The 21,958-nt window shown below is 37.5% G+C and overlaps 1 protein-coding gene across 1 annotated transcript; it reads right to left on the minus strand.

The window, feature by feature from the left end:
• Nucleotides 1-1,871: 1,871 nt before the first annotated feature.
• On the minus strand, nucleotides 1,872-21,893 carry LOC110448394 (venom allergen 5-like). The gene is made up of 9 exons (XM_021494611.1): nucleotides 21,665-21,893; nucleotides 18,017-18,106; nucleotides 12,128-12,307; nucleotides 10,431-10,579; nucleotides 8,900-8,985; nucleotides 7,256-7,317; nucleotides 5,319-5,426; nucleotides 4,741-4,860; nucleotides 1,872-2,109 (listed from the first exon to the last, which is right to left on the minus strand). Exons 1-9 carry the CDS (start codon nucleotides 21,714-21,716, stop codon nucleotides 2,006-2,008), a joined length of 951 nt encoding a protein of 316 aa, XP_021350286.1. The 5' UTR covers nucleotides 21,717-21,893; the 3' UTR covers nucleotides 1,872-2,005.
• Nucleotides 21,894-21,958: the final 65 nt, after the last annotated feature.

Genomic DNA, 21,958 nt, shown 5'->3' on the forward strand with positions numbered 1-21,958 from the left:
TATAAGATATCTTATATCTTTTATGAGATATCTTATAAAGAAAGGTATATAAGATATCTTATAAAATATATAAGATATCTCATTTATTATATAAGATATCTTATAAAGTATATAAGATATCTCATAAAGTATATAAGATATCTTATATAATTAAATAAGATATCTTATATAATTTGGTTAAGTACTGGATCAACATTGCTCCATGCATAAATGACAACTTGGCTTGCCATAGTATGTCCGCACTATTTCAAATCATCAGATATCTTATAAAAGATATAAGATATCTCATTTAATTTTCTTTATAAGATATCTAATATCTTTTATGAGATATCTTATATAATATATAAGACATCTTATATCTTTTATGAGATATCTTATAAAGAAAGGTATATAAGATATCTTATAAAATATATAAGATATCTCATTTATTATATAAGATATCTTATAAAGTATATAAGATATCTCATAAAGTATATAAGATATCTTATATAATTAAATAAGATATCTTATATAATTTGGTTAAGTACTGGATCAACATTGCTCCATGCATAAATGACAACTTGGCTTGCCATAGTTTTTCCGCACTATTTCAAATCATCGGTCACTATAGTAACCACCCAGGGCACTCCGGCGTCGGCCGAGCACCCGTCGGCAGTAGATGCTAACTTGGTGAATGAAGTGCATTGTGTGTGCAAGTTGATGTCACGGGGATTACCCAGCCAGACGTGTTACAAAGTTCGTGACCACGAGGAACCGATTGCGAGTCGGAAGTCAGTATTTAATATGACAATTGTTATAAGTATTGTTTTTAGTTTTAAGTTAGAGAGATTACAATGGTGCACCATTCATGATTTTTGTAATGTTTATTATCATTTCTCGCAACTACGTTATCTCGGAGAAGGGGAGATAACTATTCGTAGTAATAATATAGAGTGGTCTTGTGTGTGAAATCAGCTGACTGGTTGCACGAGAATCGTTGTATTCATAGTTTAATGGCAGTTGTTTTCAGTTGGTAGATTCATGTACAGAACAAACATCAAGAATGTAAATATATAAGTCTAATAGATATGGCAATTTACATTTTTGTTGATCGTGTATTTCTTTTAAACATTTGTAAATTTCATGGGATAAAGAATTAATTTGGACTTAAGACAAATTCAATGACCGATTGGGAAGCAGTTACTGTTGGACTAGTCTCAAGAACAACTTATTGCTTCACCCCAAGAGATCGACCAAAGCAATATTCATCCATTGTTTTCAATTAGTCCGTTTGTTATTACCTGGATTTGTGCAAGTCAGCAATTAATCACTAGCTATATACAGGAGCGTGTGCAGGTCTATGTGTTAACTTGATGTTAACATGTCTTATTTCATGTTCGCTGTCATCGACCAAGTCGGTTCTGAATACATATTTTTCTTTTTGTGAAAAAGAAAGGAAACGTATTAATTTTTCAATAAATATACCATTTTTCTACTGTTTCAGTGTTACATGATAGTGACAATTTCTACTCTAGCGATGTTTATTGGCTGACAAAGACTCGCAACAGTTATCAAATTTAATAAGATGAAATTGTCCACAAAAATGTACTGGAGGGTTTTAGACCATCCACGATTCTTCAGAGGTTACTCTCTGCAGAGAGCGAAAGTTAGCGTAACCCCTGGAGTATCGAGGATGGTTTTTGACATACAGAAGGCGACAGTTCGATCAACTATCCACCGGGTGTTAGATGTCGCCCAACATAATATTTCATATAAATATGGGTACTTTATTATAGCTTGATAAGGAACATTCGTACAGAATATAATAAATCTATATAATGATGTCTGTGACAAAATTTATTTTTTATTCATGTAATAAAACAAAATCATTGTCCGGTAACAAGTTCAAACTTGTACTTTTTTTTACTGATATTGATATCACAAACACGACATTTATTTTCTCTTGATATTAAGTTTTTGATGTTGACTTGGGACGATAAGCCAAACGCTTCCCGTTTGATTTCTTTCAAAATACTTTTAACATTAACGGGATAAAAAAGACGATCGCGACTGACGATTTGAAGGTGAGAGTTCCTGCACTTGAATGAGACACATAGGACGGATCAGCATCTACAATGAAAATATTATATAGATATGTAACCACACTTCTGTCAACAGAAAAAAATAATGATACCAACAGGTAACCTCAAAAAACTATATACGAAAAATAGAGAAAGTAAACACGTGTAAAAAAAATCCGCTTACGTAACGCACTGCGCATGTTCCTACTATCTGTAAAGTCATGGCCGACACACGTGATATGTGTAAAGACATGTCCCATGCACGTGTAATATATATACACATGTCCAACGCACGTGCTATCTTTATTGACGTGTCCTAAGCACGTACTATCTGTTTAAACATGTCTCACGCAAGTGTTATATGTACTGACATGTCAAACTTAAGTGTTATCTATAAAATCATATCCCACGCACGTTTTAATTAGATAACATGTCCCACGCTCATGTTATTTTTATAACCATATCCCACGCAAGTGTTATCTATTTAACATGTCCCACGCACGTGTTATCTATATAAATTATCCCACGCACGTGTTATCTATATAACATGTCCCACGCACGTGTTATCTATATAACATGTCCCACGCACATGTTACCTATATAAGATGTCCCACGCAAGTGTTATCTATATAACATGTCCCACGCACGTGTTATCTATATAGACATGTCCCACGCACGTGTTATCTATATAACATGTCCCACGCACGTGTTATCTATATAACATGTCCCACGCACATGTTACCTATATAAGATGTCCCATACACATATTACCTATATAAGATGTCCAATACACGTGTTATCTATATAACATGTCCCATACACGTGTTATCTATATAACATGTCCCATACACGTGTTATCTATATAACATGTCCCGCGCAAGTGTTATCTTTATAGACATGCCCCATACACGTGTTATCTATATAGACATGCCCCATACACGTGTTATCTATATAATATGTCCCATACACGTGTTATCTATATAACATGTCCAATACACGTGTTATCTTTATAGACATGCCCCATACACGTGTTATCTATATAAGATGTTCCATACACGTGTTATCTATATAACATGTCCCACGGACGTGTTATCTATATAACACTCCCCATACACGTGTTATCTATATAACATGTCCCACGCACGCGTTATCTATATAACATGTCCCATACACGTGTTATCTATATAACATGTCCCATACACGTGTTATCTATATAACATGTCCCATACACGTGTTATCTTTATAACATGTCCCATACACGTGTTATATATATAGACATGCCCCATACACGTGTTATCTATATAGACATATCCCAAGCAAGAATTATCTATATAGGATGTCCCATACACTAGTTATCTATAAAGACATGTCCTACGCACGCGTTATCTATATAACATGTCCCATAAACATGTTATCTATATAGACACTTCCTACGCACGTGCTATCTATATAGACATGTCCTACACACGTGTTATCTATATAACATGTCCCATACACATGTTATCTATAAAGACATTTCCTACGCACGTGCTATCTATATAGACATGTCCTACGCACGTGTTATCTATATAGACATGTCATACGCACGTGTTATCTATATAAACATGTCCTACGCATATGTTACCTATATAGACATTTCCTTCGCACGTGTTATCTATATAGACATGTCCTACGCACGTGTTATCTATATAACATGTACCATACACATGTTATCTATATAGACATGTCCTACGCACGTTCTATCTATAAAGACATGTCCCATACACATGTTATCTATATAGACACATTTCCTACGCGCGTGCCATCTATATATACATGTCCTACGCACGCGTTACCTATATAACAAATGTCCCATACACATGTTATCTTTATAGACATTTCCTACGCACGTGTTACCTATATAGACATTTCCTTCGCACGTTTTACCTATATAGACATGTCCTACGCACGTCCTATCTATATATACATGTCCTACGCACGTGCTATCTATATATACATGTCCTACGCACGTGTTATCTATATAGACATGTCCTACGCATATGTTACCTATATAGACATTTCCTACGCACGTGTTATCTATATAACATGTCATACGCACGTGTTATCTATATAAACATGTCTTACGCACGTGTTATCTATATAAACATGTCCTGCGCACGTGTTGTCTATATAGACATGTCCTACGCACGTGTTATCTATATAACATGTACCATACACATGTTATCTATATAGACATGTCCTACGCACGTGCTATCTATAAAGACATGTCCCATACACATGTTATCTATATAGACACATTTCCTACGCGCGTGCCATCTATATATACATGTCCTACGCACGCGTTATCTATATAACAAATGTCCCATACACATGTTATCTTTATAGACATTTCCTACGCACGTGTTACCTATATAGACATTTCCTTCGCACGTTTTACCTATATAGACATGTCCTACGCACGTGCTATCTATATATACATGTCCTACGCACGTGCTATCTATATATACATGTTCTACGCACGTGTTATCTATATCCCATATCCCATACACGTGCTATCTATATAACATATCCCACGCACGTATTAATAATATAACATGTCCCATACACGTGCTATCTACATAAACATGTCTCGTGATACTGATACTTTGACACGTGAGTATGACGTCATATATGTACTTACAAGGACATGTTTGACACATGTGTGGACAATAGAATGTGACGTAAATCTGGCTACAATCTTTGTGTTTATATGTCCCCCTTGGGCCGCACGTGAAAGGTACGTCCTGAACACTGCAGTCAACTGTAATATTAGTAGAACAGCATTACGGTTAATATGGAAAAAAACAATGATATACGGTTATATTTCAAGTTCAAGTTCTTTATTACCCGGAGTCTTTCAACTCGTGGATTATATAGCATGTTGATGAGGACAAGTGTGGTTTAACCCCAGTAAACAATTTCAATCGAAGACGCCGTCGGAGATTGATACTGCTATTGTGGGGTTGATTAGACCACATATTAACCGAAATCAACATGCTTCATTTATTTTTATTTATTTATTTTGTCGTATTATTCCTATTTTTCTTTTTGCGTTCCTTTATATAAAAATGCCCTCGTTAATTTGAAGATTTTCAAAATTCTAAAATTCTTATCACGTTCCCTTACTTGTTAATTTATTTTTAAAAGAAGCTTTACTGTCGCAATCACTGAAGGTAATTAAGCAGGTGTTAGGAGTGAACACACATAATCGTGACTTACGTTGACAAGTGGTACCTCCAGTGAACGCTGGGTGGAGCTGACGGTCACACTCACACGCGCACGCCGGGGTGAGTCGCCTGTCGCCATGACAACTAATCCCTCCACAGTCTAGGAGAGAACACAAGTGTATAAATAAAACATTGACTTGAGATATATGTAATTATAAATATCGTAGTGGCTATATTTTTATTGTTCTGTTTTATTTTTCTTAACTTTATTTTTAAAGTTAACGTAAATCTGACGGAAAAGATGCGGTTAAGGCTAAAGTCATAAAATTTCAGAAATGTTATACGTATATTGATATGAAAAGTTTTAAAACTCCATTGATTTAAATTTATCTCAACTAAATGCGTGGACGTATTTTACATCATCATGCATACGCGAAATCACGAGATGTCACGAGAGCAGAATCTAACGAATGGCGGCCATGTGTTCGACTGGGTCAGAGGAAATGTTTACACAATAAACGTGCTTTCATCTAAATTGATAAAGATCGATCACGCCATTTGGTATGCTTACCGACTTTACAATTCACTTAACAAGTAGTATTAACAAAAAGTGATCGTAATAGCAGAAAAAGTGTGTATAAATCTGACAAGAAATATCGGCATTTTAAAGGGGCCCGTTCGGGCATGCGCGACTTCATGTAAATCATCGAATTCTTTACGGCACGTAAACAATCTTTAATTCCTTTTGGTTTTACATCGTTGACACGTTTCACACCCTGGATGTGGTATTAACGGGAAGTTGATAACTTTTGCTATGTAGGAAAAATAATAATGCCAATTTTTTCCTGCTGATTAGAAAAAAGAGCGCAGGTGAGCGGGATTGTAACTTTAACAAGATAACATAAAAAAGATCATGCCTACTTAATAAAAAAAAAATGAACTTAATCTCAAAACGGAATATCGATTTATATTTCGCATATTCTGCCTACAAACTTCCCCTTTTAATTTTTTTTTTTATCAAAACAGGTCAATTTAAACAGGATAATTTCGTAGACCGCAAAAAAATCAATTCTTGATATGAGCAGTCCGTAAGAAAGGCTACAATAAACATTTTATTCATTGTTATTTCAGGTTTGGTTTGTTTTAAGCCAATCAAAATGTAATAAGGTTCGTCGCAAAACCCCGTACATGACGTAATTTAGTGACAACGCGGAATAAACCACAGCGGCTAAACCGCCATTTGGTACAGATGAAAATACCAGGCGCGTAGCTGCCTACAGGCAGAATAGGCAACTGCCTACACATAAATTTCATAAATACACTTTTTTTTACTGGTCCTTGTTTTTGTCGATTACATGTATAATTTTCTTTTTAGACTGTCTTCGGATAAAGTTTTTTTCACGTTCCCGGGCCGTCCAGTTTTCTTTTGTAAGCCTATGTCTGCCCGGAAAACTCGGCGATTTCAATTTGTCTGAGCTCTGTCTGCCCTTTGAAATCGTTCAGTAACTTGTATACTGACTTTGGATAACGCTTAAAACATTTATTCACATAAATCACTGATGTTGCCCATCATAAAGTATGCATATTCGACAAAATGCGAGATATAATATGGAATGAAATATATTTCCCGATATTTTCTCACAAAAAAAATGAGCTTTATTTTCATTTATTAAACTATTGAAATTGCCAGCGGAACACGGGAGATTGCTCCTAAGGCCTTCTATTATTCCAAATTTAGACCCCTCCCATACCCTCCCTCTCTCGCGCTTCGCGCTCGGGTGCTGCCTGCGGCAACACATTGTCGTGGATTAACCCCCTCCCGTTCCCTCCCCCTCTCGCGCTTCGCGCTAACATTCTGCCTACATACCATATTCAACCCAGCTACGCCCCTGAATATCATAACTTGGAATGTGTTTTAAACTATGTAAATGCGTGTGGTTTATAAGTAGGGAACACAGTACATAACTCGAGGACCTATGTCTCGCTCACCAGTCAGTCCAGTCAAGGTTCCTGATTTGTTGTACGGTCTGTCGATCTGGCCAATGTTTCCGCTGGGTATCACAAAATAAAACAGGGCAAAATAACATCATAAAATCAGACAAGAAAATATATTTACATTTGATCTGCATCCTTCCATTACATTTGCTTTGAGATATACGTTGTTATGACACTATAACAACATGTGCTATTGTAACGTCATCAATCTATTTTGTGACGTCATCAATTTCATTGTTGTCAAGAATTGATTTGCTGTTCAAAGAACTGTTCGAAATGACTAAATGTAGCATAACTACTCTATCAAACTGCAAATATGGATAATGAATATTTTAGCAAATATTGTTATGTTCCTATAACACACTGATATTGCTGACAAACTTACATTAAGCCCTACCGAGCTTTATGAAGTTTGTCATCAATAGCAATGTGTGTTATATGACCATAACATTATTTGCTAAAACAGTCATTGCTTAAAAGAACACTTATATGTTGTATGATTACATAGTACAAATAAACGGGATAAAAATACATCATGTGACGGCAAACATCGGCTTCCGTAATAAACTGTTTGTGGAATAAAACAACATCGAAATTCAACAGGAGCTATGTATTTAGTCGGTGTTTTGAGAAAACTACGGCATAATTTACGAGAAAAAAAATCTCTTAATTACGTAATACTAAGTCGTAATTACAAGATAACTTTGTCGTAATTACGGCTCAAGAATATTGCCTCACGTGGAGCTAACTGGCTTCCGTAGTTTCGATTCCATAAGCCGCCATTGAGAATGCGTGGTGATAGTATGGTTTGTATACCGGCGTTATGGTTACCGTGCTAAAACTTAAAGTAGTACTTCCTGTTTTTGATAGTTCCATTCCTACAGATCACTGTTGTCGTGAATGTGACTTTATCGCTCTCCAGCGACAGTTCACGTAGGGCTGATAGACTACTTTTTAAGTAGTATTTTTTAATGAAACTATAAATTGATTTTCCAGGATTGAACTTATATACCTTTAATATGATTACATTTGTTTCTATTTCATATTCGAACTCTTTTGCTCGATCTAGGAAAAGTATGTTTAAATATATCACAATTCACATCCAAAGCCAGGATTGCATCACCAAATAGCATTAATTTAATTTCATTACCAAATAACAGTAAGTTAAGAGTTAAATCCATCTTTGAGATGTTTAGTACTGTGCGAGCATTTGAATGGGAGTGTCACCCAAAAACAGAAATGATTGGCATTTCCCATGGTTGTCAAAATTGTTAACACAATTGGAAACTACCAAGTGCGTATTTCCAAATAAAGTGTTTTGAGTTCTAACGGGAATCATGTCAACCTACGAGATTTTACTAGCTTATAATCACGACATATGTATGTCGTATTCACGATATACAAGTATGATTATATATAAAGAGGTGAGGTTAAATGTTATGTCGTAATTACCAAGCACTCCCCCTTGGATTCACCAATCTCCGTATGAATCTGATCGAAATACACAAAAGAGGTCACTTAATTTCAATAAGACAGAGGAAAATAAAGATTATTAAGAAAGCATGTATAAGCAAGTGCTTTTATTTCGACGCAAGTTAGACCGATAGATGTCCAAACAAATAGCAGAAACATATTTACCTGGGGCCGTAATTACAGACGTAAAACGGTACAGAATCACAGAGAGCGAAGCCACATCCCACAAGATAGGTGTCCGCCCATACCAGCTGAAAAGGGGAAAATAAGCGACGTCACCTACATGGTACTACTTCACAACTCAGTAGTGGATACAGATTGCCTTTATATACCCATGCACAGATTTGAAAAAAGGACAAGTTTTTTTCCCATTGACCCCGACCCTCATCTCCATCTTTTGTTTTGCATGTTGTGTTCAATAGAAATCGACAAATTCCTAAGTTTAATGTCGATAATCTAAATACAACGACAGACAAATGCGCTAGCAGCTCCCGTACCAACCTTTCCGGTACATTTCCTGTGTATAACGACCGACCAATGCGCTAGTCCCCGTACTAAACTTTACGGTATATTTCCTGTGCCGACCCGTGTTAGCCCCCTATAGTAAAGTTTGCTATAGATTACCTGTGTATAACGACCAACCAATGTGCTAGCCCTCGTACAAACAATTTAAAGTATATTTCCTGTGTATAACCACCCACAAATGTGCTAGCCGCGTACGAAATTCCACGGTATATTACCTTCGTATAACAGCAGACCAGTGTAAGTACACTATAGTAAAGTTGGCTAAAGATTACACTGTATAACGACCGACCAATGGGCTAGCCACTAACGAACCTTTACGGTATATTTCCTGTGACGACCAGTGTTAGTCCCCTATAGTAAAGTTTGATATAGATAACCTGTGTAAAACGACCGACCAATATGCTAGCCCCAATACAAAACTTTACGGTATATTACCTGTGTATAACGACCAACCACTGCGCTTACCCTGTACGAACCTTTACGGTATATTTCCTGTGTATAACGACCTACCAATGTGCTAGCCCCCGTACGAAATTTTAAAGTGTATTTCCTGTGCATACCAGTTTGAATTCCCTTTAGTAAAGTTTTCTATAGAATACCTGTGTATAACGACCGACCACTATGCTAGTCCCGAACGAAACTTTATAGAATATTTCCCGAGTAAAACGACCGACCAATGTGCTAGCCCACGTACGAAACTTTACGGTATATTTCCTGTGCCGTTCCGTGTTAGCCCCCTATATTTAAGTTTGCTAAAGCTTATCTGTGTATAACGACCGATCACTGTGCTAGCCCCGTACGAAACTCTTCGGCATATTTCCTGTGTATGACGACTGACCAATATGCTAGCCCCCGTACGAACCTTTACGGTATATTTCCTGTGTATAACGATCGAGCAATGTGCTGGCCCTCGTGCGAAACGTTACGGTATATAACCTGTGTATAACAGCCGACCAGTGTGTTAGTCCCCTACCGTTTAGTGTGTACGTATACTATAGCTTACCTGTGTATAACAGCCGACCAGTGTGTTAGTCCCTTACCGTTTAGTGTGTACGTACTCCGTAGTAAAGTTTACTATAGCTTACCTGTGTATGACGACCAATCAGGGTGTAAGTACGTCGTAGTAAATTTTATTGTAGATTACCCGTGTATAATGCCGACAATAGATCACCTGTGTATAATGACCAACTTGGCCCAGGTCGTTAGAGCTCCCGTAGGTAAATTTGGTTCCCTCTTTGTTCCAAAGTTCCATTATTGATGCCCAGTTACGTTTACTGTTAGCGCTGCCTGTAGCTATGTTTTGTCCCACAGAGAACCGCCCTGAAATACAGTCAAACAGGGTTTTCATATTTCATTTATGGAACATATATACGAATTGAACGTTGTCTTTGCTCAACGACCTTAGTCGTTTCACGAATATGTGTAATAATTCAGATATTGAAGCCAACTGGACAATATAAAACGGTCAAGTGGACAGCAGAAAACAACCAACTGGACAACAAGAAACGATCAAATGGACAATAGGGAACGGTACACCGGACACCAGAAAACAGCCAAGTGGACAACAGAGTACGGTCGATCGCATGGTAAGTTCTTTGGGATATGAAACAAAAAAAACCCCGTGCCAACTGTATGATTACAGTTAAAGTGAACAGGGTTTTGTATCAAAGAAAGACGATCATTTTTTAATTCCCGAACAGGAAAAAAGAGACAGAAAATTATAAGACCAATGTTTAAGAACCACTGTACCACTGCGAAAAACTGTAACTACGCATTTAAAAACTACGTGTTTGATAAATCATTTGTGAAAAGAAAAACATACCTTGCTTTTATAAATTAACGGAAACGAAATAAACAAAATATAATCAATAGCACTGTTTTAATTTGGGAAAAAAACAACGGGGCTTGACGGGGATTCAAACCCTGGTCTTACGATTATTATACTACCGTTCTAACCGACTGAGTTTCCTAATCAATGGGAGTGACCTGGTCCAACTGAGTAATAGTTAAAACGATATAAAGAGGGGTTACTGTGTATGCAATAAAACACCGTGCAGTGGGACAGGGATCCTTAAAAATTGCCCGATAGGGTGACTGTAAAATATCAAAAAGAAATTAAAAAAAAATTGTCGCAATTCTAGCTCTCAAGAGCTACTGTTCCTTGTTTACCTGTATGTGACGTTAAATAAAGTTTCTTGTATCTTGTAAAAACATGCTAGGCATTTACATTGAAGAAATAAATTAGTTTTGAAGCATTCCTGTTCGCCCACTTCCATATTTGAACATTAAACAATTCACATTTAGTTGGCCGTGTAGTATTTCATTTTTTTCCACTTTAAATAAAAAAAATAAGAACAGTTAACTGTATCGACTTACTAATGAGATATCATCTCTTAAAATGCACTTTCTATCGATTGATTTTAAATAAGGAATATATGACTCAGAAAATCAGTACCAAGGGTTGCTCCGACATATTATCAATACAGCTGTGTGAAGACTTTGATTAGAGGTCATACACAACAGGTTGCCGCTGACCCCAGGAGTCTAGCCCACGCCTACCAGCAAAATGGTTACCTGTAAATTTTCCATGACGTGAAGTGACTGAAGGTCGATGACTTCCTATTACTCACCAGCATGCTGGTACCCATTCGTACACCTGGATAGACTAGAATAACCAGAATAAATCGTCTTGTTCATGGACACATTGGTTACTGCTGTCAGTGCGTTTCGAACTTACAATCTTTCGGTCAGAAGGCCGACGCACTACCGACTGTGCCATTCTTCTCTTGACTGTCTAAGAAAAATATACCTGCCCTATCATTCCAAATTTACCTGTACATAAGGAACCTTTCTATACTAAGGACGTACCTGGGATGTACCTGACCGACCCCTTGTCATGATTCATTTGACAGTTCTCTGCCCATTTCCTTGCAACCATGGCAACCTCGTCGTCCCATCTGATCTTCTGCATATACAAGGCGTCGCTGACTTTTAGTCGATACGTGTTATGCAGGGTGATGATTTCTGTCTTCTCTGACGAAAGTACCTCTGGTGGCGTAGAAAAGTATTATAGTATATTATGATAATATATTTATAACGTAAAATACCTGCTTGTTCCAAAACAGTTCCTGGCAAAGACACAGTGGCGGTAGTATCGTTAAAACGTCGTTATCTAAGTATTGCACTTTTACGGTCTAGGTAATACCACGATTTTTCCTCTGTGGCAAATACCGCTTTTGTTAATGAAACAAACATTTTGGTGTAAAATTCACAATGGACATTATTAACTGTGAGTTTACAATAGCCTTAACTACTCTCGGTACAGCATATCAGCCATGATATTCTTGTTTTTTATGGAATGTTGTGATTATATCTTATGTTTTGAAAGGTTTCCGAACGAAATTCCGTCTACGGACGGGCTGAATGAAAGAAAGGCAGACAACGTGATTCTAGTTCATCCCCTGACTTCAGTCGGAAATAAATAACAGTTGTACTGCTCTTATAGATTGAATAGTTTTCACTCGTGCAAAATATCAAACTACACGCCCCACTAAAAACAAATAGATAAATAATAAAATAAATATATAAATAAAACTGCTATTCAACAAAAACCCTAAAAATGTCTCTGTGTATTTTTAGCAAAATAACGAAAGGATAACACATAAGCTAATGACGGAGATCAGTCCTCATTCATGGACGATACTTCTTACGTATAGTATGTTGTCATATCAATTCTGTTTATGAGGACTTTCGGTCAAAATAAAAACGTTAAATGTTTACAACATTTTCCATCTATAAAACAACTCCATAACGGATGTGTTGCTAGCCTTTTTCTGTTTTCTTGTTTTTGCGACAATGTAAGACGTTACAGCACCTGTTAACTAACATTACAGCACCTGTCAACTCCCTAACGTTACAGCACCTGTCAATCAATGTAACATAACCTGTAAACCAACGTAACAGCACATGTCAACCAACATGGCAGCACCTATCAACTAATGTTACAGAACCTGTCAACCAACGTTACAGCACCTCTCAACTAACATTACAGCACCTGTAACCAACGTTACAGCACCTGTCAACAACGTTACAGCACCTGTCGGCAACGTTACAGCACCTGTCAACAACGTTACAGCACCTGTCAACTAACATTACAGCACATGTCAACAACGTTACAGCACCTGTCAACCAACATTACGGCACCTGTCAAACAACGTTACAGCACCTATCAACTAACATTACAGCACCTGTAAACAACGTTACAGCACCTGTCAACCGATGTTACAGCACCTGTCATTCGATGTTACATAATTTATCAAACAACGTTACCGCCCCTATCAACCGTAGTTACAGCATCTGTCAACCGATGTTACATAACCTTTCAACCAATGGTACATAACCTGTTAACCAATGTCACAGTACCTATCAGCCAACGTTACAGCACCTGTCAAACAACGTTACAGCACCTCAACCAACGTTGCAGCACCTATCAACCAACATGACAGCACTTATCAACCAACGTTACAGCACCTATCAACCGATATTGCCTAACCTGTCAACCAACATTACAGCACCTATCAACCGATGTTACATTACCTGTCAACTAACGTCACAGCACCTGTCAACTAATGTTACAGCACCTGTCAACCAACGTTACAGCACATATCAACCTACAGTCCAGAAGCTGTCAACCAACGTTACATAATATGTCAACCAACGTTACAGCACCTGTCAACCAACGTCACAGCACCTATCAACCGATGTTACATTATTTATCAAACAACGTTACCGCACCTATCAACCGTAGTTACAGCATCTGTCAACCGATGTTATAAAACCTGCCAACCAACGTCACATCACCTATCAGCCAACGTTCACCTATCAACCAAAGTTACAGAACCTGTCAACCAGCATTACATCACCTTTCAACCGATGTTACATAACCTGTCAACTAACGTTCCAGCACCTGTCAACAACGTTACAGCACCTGTCAGCGACGTTACAGCACCTGTCAACAACGTTACAGCACCTGTCAACTAACATAACAGCACATGTCAACCACGCTACAGCACCTGTCAACCGATGTTACAGCACCTGTTAACCAACATTACAGCACCTGTCAACCAACGTTACATTACATGTCAACCAACGTTACAGCACCTGTCAACCAACGTCACAGCACCTATAAACCGATGTTACATAATTTATCAAACAACGTTACTGCCCCTATCAACCGTAGTTACAGCATATGTCAACCGATGTTATAAAACCTGCCAACCAACGTCACATCACCTATCAGCCAACGTTCACCTACCAACCAAAGTTACAGAACCTGTCAACCAGCATTACAGCACCTTTCAACCGATGTTACATAACCTGTCAACTAACGTTCCAGCACCTGTCAACAACGTTACAGCACCTGTCAGCGACGTTACAGCACCTGTCAACCAATGTCACAGTACCTATCAGCCAACGTTACAGCACCTGTCAACCAACGTTGCATAACCTGTCAAACAACGTTACAGCACCTGTCAACCAACGTTGCAGCACCTATCAACCAACATAACAGCACTTATCAACCAACGTTACAGCACCTATAAACCGATGTTACCTAACCTGTCAACCAACATTACAGCACCTATCAACCGATGTTACATTACTTGTCATCTTACGTCACAGCACCTGTCAACTGATGTTACAGCACCTGTCAACCAACGTTACAGCATCTGTCAACTAACATTACAGCACCTATCAACCAACATTACAGCACCTGTCAACCAACGTTACAGCGCCTATCAACCTACAGTACATCACCTGTCAACTAACGTTACAGCACCTGTCAACCAACATTACAGCACCTATCAACTAACGTTACAGCATCTATCAACCGATGTTACATACCCTGTCAAACAACGTTACATCACCTATCAACCGATGTTACATAACCTGTCAACCAACATTACAGCACCTATCAACCGATGTTACATAACCTGTCAAATTATAATAATAATAATTTACAACATTCGATACAGCGCCCTATCCACCTTACATAAGCCACTTTAAAGCGCTTTACAGTACATAGATATACAATTAATACAATAACGATATACAAATTTTGAGGAATTCGTAGGTGCTGCCTTACCAGGCGCTAACTTCTAGTCCTATTCCACCTGGCTGATATTTCCGTATGTGTGTATGCCTGCGTGAGTGCTGGAGATGTATTTTGTTCTGTTTGTAGTGGGACCGTGCTTCCATCGGCATCTTTTCTAGTACCACATCACTTGAATGCTACATCACAGATACCGCAACATCCACCCCAGACCATTTTATACTCCACCTGGGTTGTTGGAGTTGCGTGGGCAGGAGAAAAACACTTTCTCTGATATTCCATGCATTCAATGACTTCGGGGATCGAACTCCGGCCGCCTGCGTGGAAGGCCGAAGTGTTAACCACTCGTTAACCACTCGACCAATCCGCCCATCAACCAACATTACAGCACTTATCAACCGAAGTTATATAACCTGTCAACCAACATTACAGCACCTATCAACCAATGTTACAAAACCTGTCAACCAACATTACAGCGCCTACCAACCGATGTTACATAACCTGTCAACTAACGTCGCAGCACCTGTCAACCGATATTACAGCACCTATCAACCGATGTTACATACCCTGTCAACCGATGTTACATAACCTGTCAACCAACATTACAGCGCCTATCAACCGATGTTACATAACCTGTCAACTAACGTCACAGCACCTGTCAACCGATATTACAGCACCTATCAACCGATGTTACATAACCTGTCAGCTAACGTCACAGCACCTGTCAACCGATATTACAGCACCTATCAACCGATGTTACATAACCTGTCAGCTAACGTCACAGCACCTGTCAACCGATATTACAGCACCTATCAACCGATGTTACATAACCTGTCAGCTAACGTCACAGCACCTGTCAACCGATATTACAGCCCCTATCAACCGATGTTACATAACCTGTCAACTAACGTCGCAGCACCTGTCAACCGATATTACAGCACCTATCAACCGATGTTACATACCCTGTCAACTAACGTCACAGCACCTGTCAACCGATATTACAGCCCCTATCAACCGATGTTACATAACCTGTCAACCGATGTTACATAACATGTCAACCAACATTACAGCACCTATCAACCAATGTTACATAATCTATCAAACAACGTTAAATCACCAGTCAACCGACGTTAACTTTACCATCACACAGCGTTTAGTCATCCGTTAAGGAGTGCTATATCGCCCATCAAGAAATGTTATATGGCCCGTAAAACAATGATTTGTCCCAAAATCACTCGAAGTTTCAACATCAACATTTTGGATTACCCTAGTAGGATATTATTTCATTAGTCAATCTTTGAATTAAGACGTCACGTACATGAATTAATGTTTTGTGCTGTCAACTTAAATTTTGACGTTATGATTCATTGAATAGTTTCCTCAATCGGAACAGTAATAATGCTTTTCATAAGAAAGGAAGTATTATATGAATACTACATGCATTAGAGTGTGACATTGCCTAGGGTCACCCCGGGGTTATCACTGTCACCCGAGGCGAAGTACACTGTCACATCACACTGTAGCCCGTTGCTAGGGCGTTGGTAAGCACCCTTCCATTGACTCAATGTAAAACCGAATGTGACAGTGTGAAATGAACAATCAGATTGCAGGATTTTCACTAGAGGTATAATAAATGGTTTTATCGATTTGAAATACAATTTTAAAATCAACTAACACGTGTTAGATAAACACGATAAACTTCTTTTTACCTCCCAAACAATGGTATATCATTCATGAAACAAATATAAATCACTTTCGAACAACGTTAAATCATCCATCAAACACCGGCAAACAATGTATGACGTTATATCAACGTCATAAACCCGTCTTTCATCAAACCTTGTGAGACCCATACAACAATATCAAATTTCCCGTTACACGAATATTAGCATGCATCAAAAAACGTTATCTTCTGCCAAACAGCGTTTTCTCATCCATCAAACTTTAAATTACCAATTAAACATTGTTATATCATCTGTTATGTGATCAATCAAATGAAATTGTATCACATGTCAAACAAAGTTTGCTCACCCGTCAAATAACGTCAAACAACGTTTACTCACCCTTCAAATAACGTCAAACAACGTGATTGATATTACCCGTTCAACAATATCATATCGATCGTCAAGCACTGTAACACTCATTAAACGTCATTTCGTCAGTCAAACAACGCTATATCACCCTTCAAACAACGTTATGTCACCAGTCACACTTTATTCAAGTACTTTTCAATACACAACGTAGTATCGCCGTTCAAATGACGCTATTTCACTCGTCAATCAACGTTAAACTACATGTCAAAGAACATTTCAATACAAACCTCGTGAATTTTACTACGGTGAAATAGCCAGTTATCAGGTCATGCAATTTTACGTTTATTTGTATGTTCTGTGGTACTGTAACACGTTAACATTCTGTATAAAGCGGTACGTTTATTTGTATGTACTGTGGAATACTGAATATATATGATATATCATCTTAAATTATCTTCCTTACCTATGAAATGTTATTTGTCACTAGAAGACGCTTAATTTTATCATAGTTTGGTTTCTAAACACGTTTCTTTAGCCAAATATCTGATTTTGGATTCGAGAGAAGCTCGGACGATAGGACACATAAACTATTTAGACGGCTGACGTTATACTCACCGGATACGCTGACCTTTGGTGATTTACTTAGACAGGCGGAGTGTCCGGAAATGACCTTGAACTTTTCATGGCATCCTCCACTAACAAGATCTGGAAATGAGATTATTCTTAAAATGTTGAACGTGACGAGTTTTGTATACGTCAAACTTGTGACGTCGTTTGACTCAGATTCTATACGTCATTTAAAAACTTCAGATTTGTGATGTTATCTATTACATCAAAATTGAGACATATGTTATTAGTGTCTGTTTAGTGAGCTAGATGTTGGTGTCTGTTTAGTGAGCTAGATGTTGGTGTCTGTTTGGTGAGCTTGATGTTGGTGTATGTTTGGTGAGCTCGATGTTGGTGCATGTTTGGTGAGCAAGATGTTGGTGTATGTTTGGTGGGCGAGATGTTGGTGTCTGTTTGGTGAGCTAGATGTTGGTGTATGTTTGGTGAGCAAGATGTTGGTGTATGTTTGGTGAGCTCGATGTTGGTGTCTGTTCGGTGAGCAAGATGTTGGTGTATGTTCGGTGAGCAAGATGTTGGTGTCTGTTCGGTGAGCTAGATGTTGGTGTATGTTTGGTGAGCAAGATGTTGGTGTATGTTCGGTGAGCTAGATGTTGGTGTCTGTTTGGTGAACTATTTTTTTTGTGTATGTTTGGTGAGTTAGGTGTTAATGTCCCTTTGGTGAGCTAGAGGTTAATATCCGTTTTGTGAGCTTGGTGTTGGTGTATGTTTTGTGAGCTGGATGTTGGTGTATGTTCGATGAAAATAGATGTTGGTGTATGTTTGGTGTATGTTTGGTGAACTAGATATTGGTGCATGTTTGGTGAGCAAGATGTTAATGTCCCTTTGGTGAGCTAGAGGTTAATATCCGTTTTGTGAGCTTGGTGTTGGTGTATGTTTTGTGAGCTGGATGTTGGTGTATGTTCGATGAAAATAGATGTTGGTGTATGTTTTGTGAGCTTGATGTTGGTATATGCTTGCTAAGCTAGATGTTAGTGTCTGTTTGGTGAGCTAGATGTTGGTGTCAGTTTGGTGAGCTAGATGTTGGTGAATGTTTGGTGAGCTAAATGCTTATGCGCGTTTGGTGAGCTATATGTTAATGTCCGTTTGATGAACTAGACGTTAATGTCCGTTTTGTGAGCTCGATGTATGTGTATATTTTGTGAACTTTATGTTGGTGTTTGTTTTGTGAGCTAGATGATGGTGTGTATGTTTGGTGAACTAAATGTTTGTGTATGTTTGGTGAGTAAGGTTAGCCTCGGATTGGTGGCGTTACCTGTAAGATTCTGATTGGGCACGTCAGAAGCAAGAAGTTACAAATATCTGTGTCACATATATCACATTTATCATTAACTCTAAGTCACTGAACTGGAATGTTTGTTGACAGAACACAATATATATGTACCGCACATACAAGAAGATCTGATATCTTTACTTCATATAGCTGAAAGTAAGGTCAATCTCTGTATTCTGTAATATTTATGTACATTGATTTATTTCTATTAGTCCTTTGAAATTATTCGAATACCACTTGCAATGATGAATACAATTTAAGATGAAACGTTTCCGACAGTTGATAAATCCGGAAATATCGTGCCGTGGGTCGGTTCTTGGTTTTAGTAACGCACACTGCAATGAATGGACTGGATTGTTATCGAACTTGATCTGTTGATAAAAATTCCAGTGTGTTGATAATGATTTTACTAACTGTTAAAATTTAACAGAAGATCAATAAGGCGCATTATCTGTAGTGTATTCATCAGTAAGTCTGTCGCTTATGACATTTAAATCGGTACATTGGAACATTGGTACAAGCGATCACACACACGTATGTCAGTGGGGTACACGCTATTTAAGAGTATTATAGAATACAAAATTGATACACAAATTCACCTGTATGTTAGGATACTGTGTGATGGTGAAGGAATCACAGCTGTAGTATTGGATATCACTACAGCAACCAGCTCGTGTTTAAAAACGTATACAAACCGACACCTAACATCGCCTTATCTTAAAGTAAATTATTTATTAAAATAAAAGTAAGCCACTAATATAGTCACGCGTGCCAATATATCATTTCATATCCATTGATGAGATAACGTAATGTTGATGTAATGTGACATTATAGTCTTATGTCAACATCACATGATTCCATTTTGTAGACAATATTTCGTCGATAATATTTTGTCGATACCCGTACATTTTTTTATACAATGGACACGCTCCGTTTAACTAACACAGAAAGACATTGACATTCTGTAGAGGTTCATTTGATAACACGAAAAAAGTTTTTTATAAGACTGTTAATGTAACTGTTTAAACATCCGACATAAACATGGACTTGACAACACCTTACACGTGTTCAATTACGAGTCGCTGCGTGCTGTTGTCTGTGTTTACCTTATCTACCACAAACTTCCGCAAAACGTCAAACCATAATACACTGAAAAAACTTGGAAACTTTTGATAATTCAGTGCTATTGAGTATCGTCATAACAGTATGAAATAGATAAAGTTTATATTCTATATGTTAAAAGAAAACCTGTCTAATCCGATCCTAACTTTGAAACCTGACTAATTCGACCTGTGTTTATTCCAAGTCTTGTAAATCTTAAATTATGGGTTTGGCATTCAGTAAACTACAAATAATTGATATTTATTTTATATTTATCATATTGAAAAGTGATACTATACAAACACCAATAAACGATTTCCAAAAATAAAGAAATAAAGAATTTGTTCTGTAAAACCTTTCTTTCGTCTTGGTTTTTTATTCATTTTTTTAAAATTTATTTCTATCGGTTAATAATGGAAATGAGTACAATATGGAGCACAGCTAGGATCATTAGTACAATATGGAGCTAAAATCATTAGTACAATATGGAGTTAGGATCATTAGTACAATATGGAGCTAGGATCATTAGTACAATATGGAGCTAGGATCATTAGTACAATATGGAGTACAGCTTCGATCTTGAAATCATGATATGAACATTTATTGACATATCATAATATCAAGATCACAAATAATTTCATCTTTAATTGTAATCAATAACAACGAGTTTTCAGTTAATTAAATGTATGCATTCTTAAAATTAGAATCGTTACTAACACAAAATGTATCGTATAGATAGCATTATTGGTGCCGTTACTCCAGACACTACCGTTCAACCACTGTGTTTTATACTGAACTGAAATGTCCAGACTCTACAAAGTCGCTTTTATCAAATGTTCACGTCAATGTTTGTTTCAAAGGGCAATAAAAAGTCAGCTTATACATGTGAATTTCTGATAAAAATTAACGTTCTACGGGTGTGTTTTTTAGGTCTTTATAATTGTACTCATGTAATTTTGTTTTTAGCTTTTTTTCAATCTACATTTCTGTTATGTATAAATTCCTGTTTTGGAGATAGTTTTATCGCATATTTCTGTAAGGTGTTTCCATTACACAAATTCTGTCTACTTTTTTTCGTAATTTTTGTCTAGTATTTTATCGTACCTTTTCTTAGTATACAGAGTAAACCTTCCTCTTATTAGTTCTGTATCAACATCTAACCTAAATGTCACATTATTCAACGGCACAATAAAAAACGTGTTTGTCAAGGAAACACATCCTACCAGTCAGCAAGATGTAGCTGTGATTGATGACGTCACACTTACCTGTGGAGACAATGATGACCAATACCCAGGTAAAACTCCGGTCCGGCCACATTTTGTTGTTTGTGAAGACTGAGACGAAACGGCGAGTCTGATAAAGGGTTAAACTTTTCAATATTAATTCAGATGAAAAGGGTTCTTATCAGAAAGTTATCGTCTGCGCATGTCTATATTTAGTTGACTAAGACTGGATTAATGATTTCTTTTATGTATTAAGTTTTTATCTGGCAAAACCTGCTCAGTTTGTTTCCGTCATCCATGGAAACCGGAAGAGTAGAGGAGGGGGGGGGGGGGGGG

The sequence above is a fragment of the Mizuhopecten yessoensis genome, unplaced genomic scaffold (genome assembly GCF_002113885.1).
Source record: "Mizuhopecten yessoensis strain PY_sf001 unplaced genomic scaffold, ASM211388v2 scaffold4033, whole genome shotgun sequence".
Classification (NCBI taxonomy): Eukaryota; Metazoa; Mollusca; class Bivalvia; order Pectinida; family Pectinidae; genus Mizuhopecten; species Mizuhopecten yessoensis.

Coding starts and splice junctions, on each gene's coding strand:
- LOC110448394 (XM_021494611.1), bottom strand. CDS start 21,716: ATGTGGCCGGACCGGAGTTTTACCTGGGTATTGGTCATCATTGTCTCC. Junction 8,986..10,430: donor AAGTTGGTCATTATACACAG/GTGATCTATTGT, acceptor TCCCCTTTTCAG/CTGGTATGGGCGGACACCTA. Junction 5,427..7,255: donor AACCTTGACTGGACTGACTG/GTGAGCGAGACA, acceptor GTTCTCTCCTAG/ACTGTGGAGGGATTAGTTGT.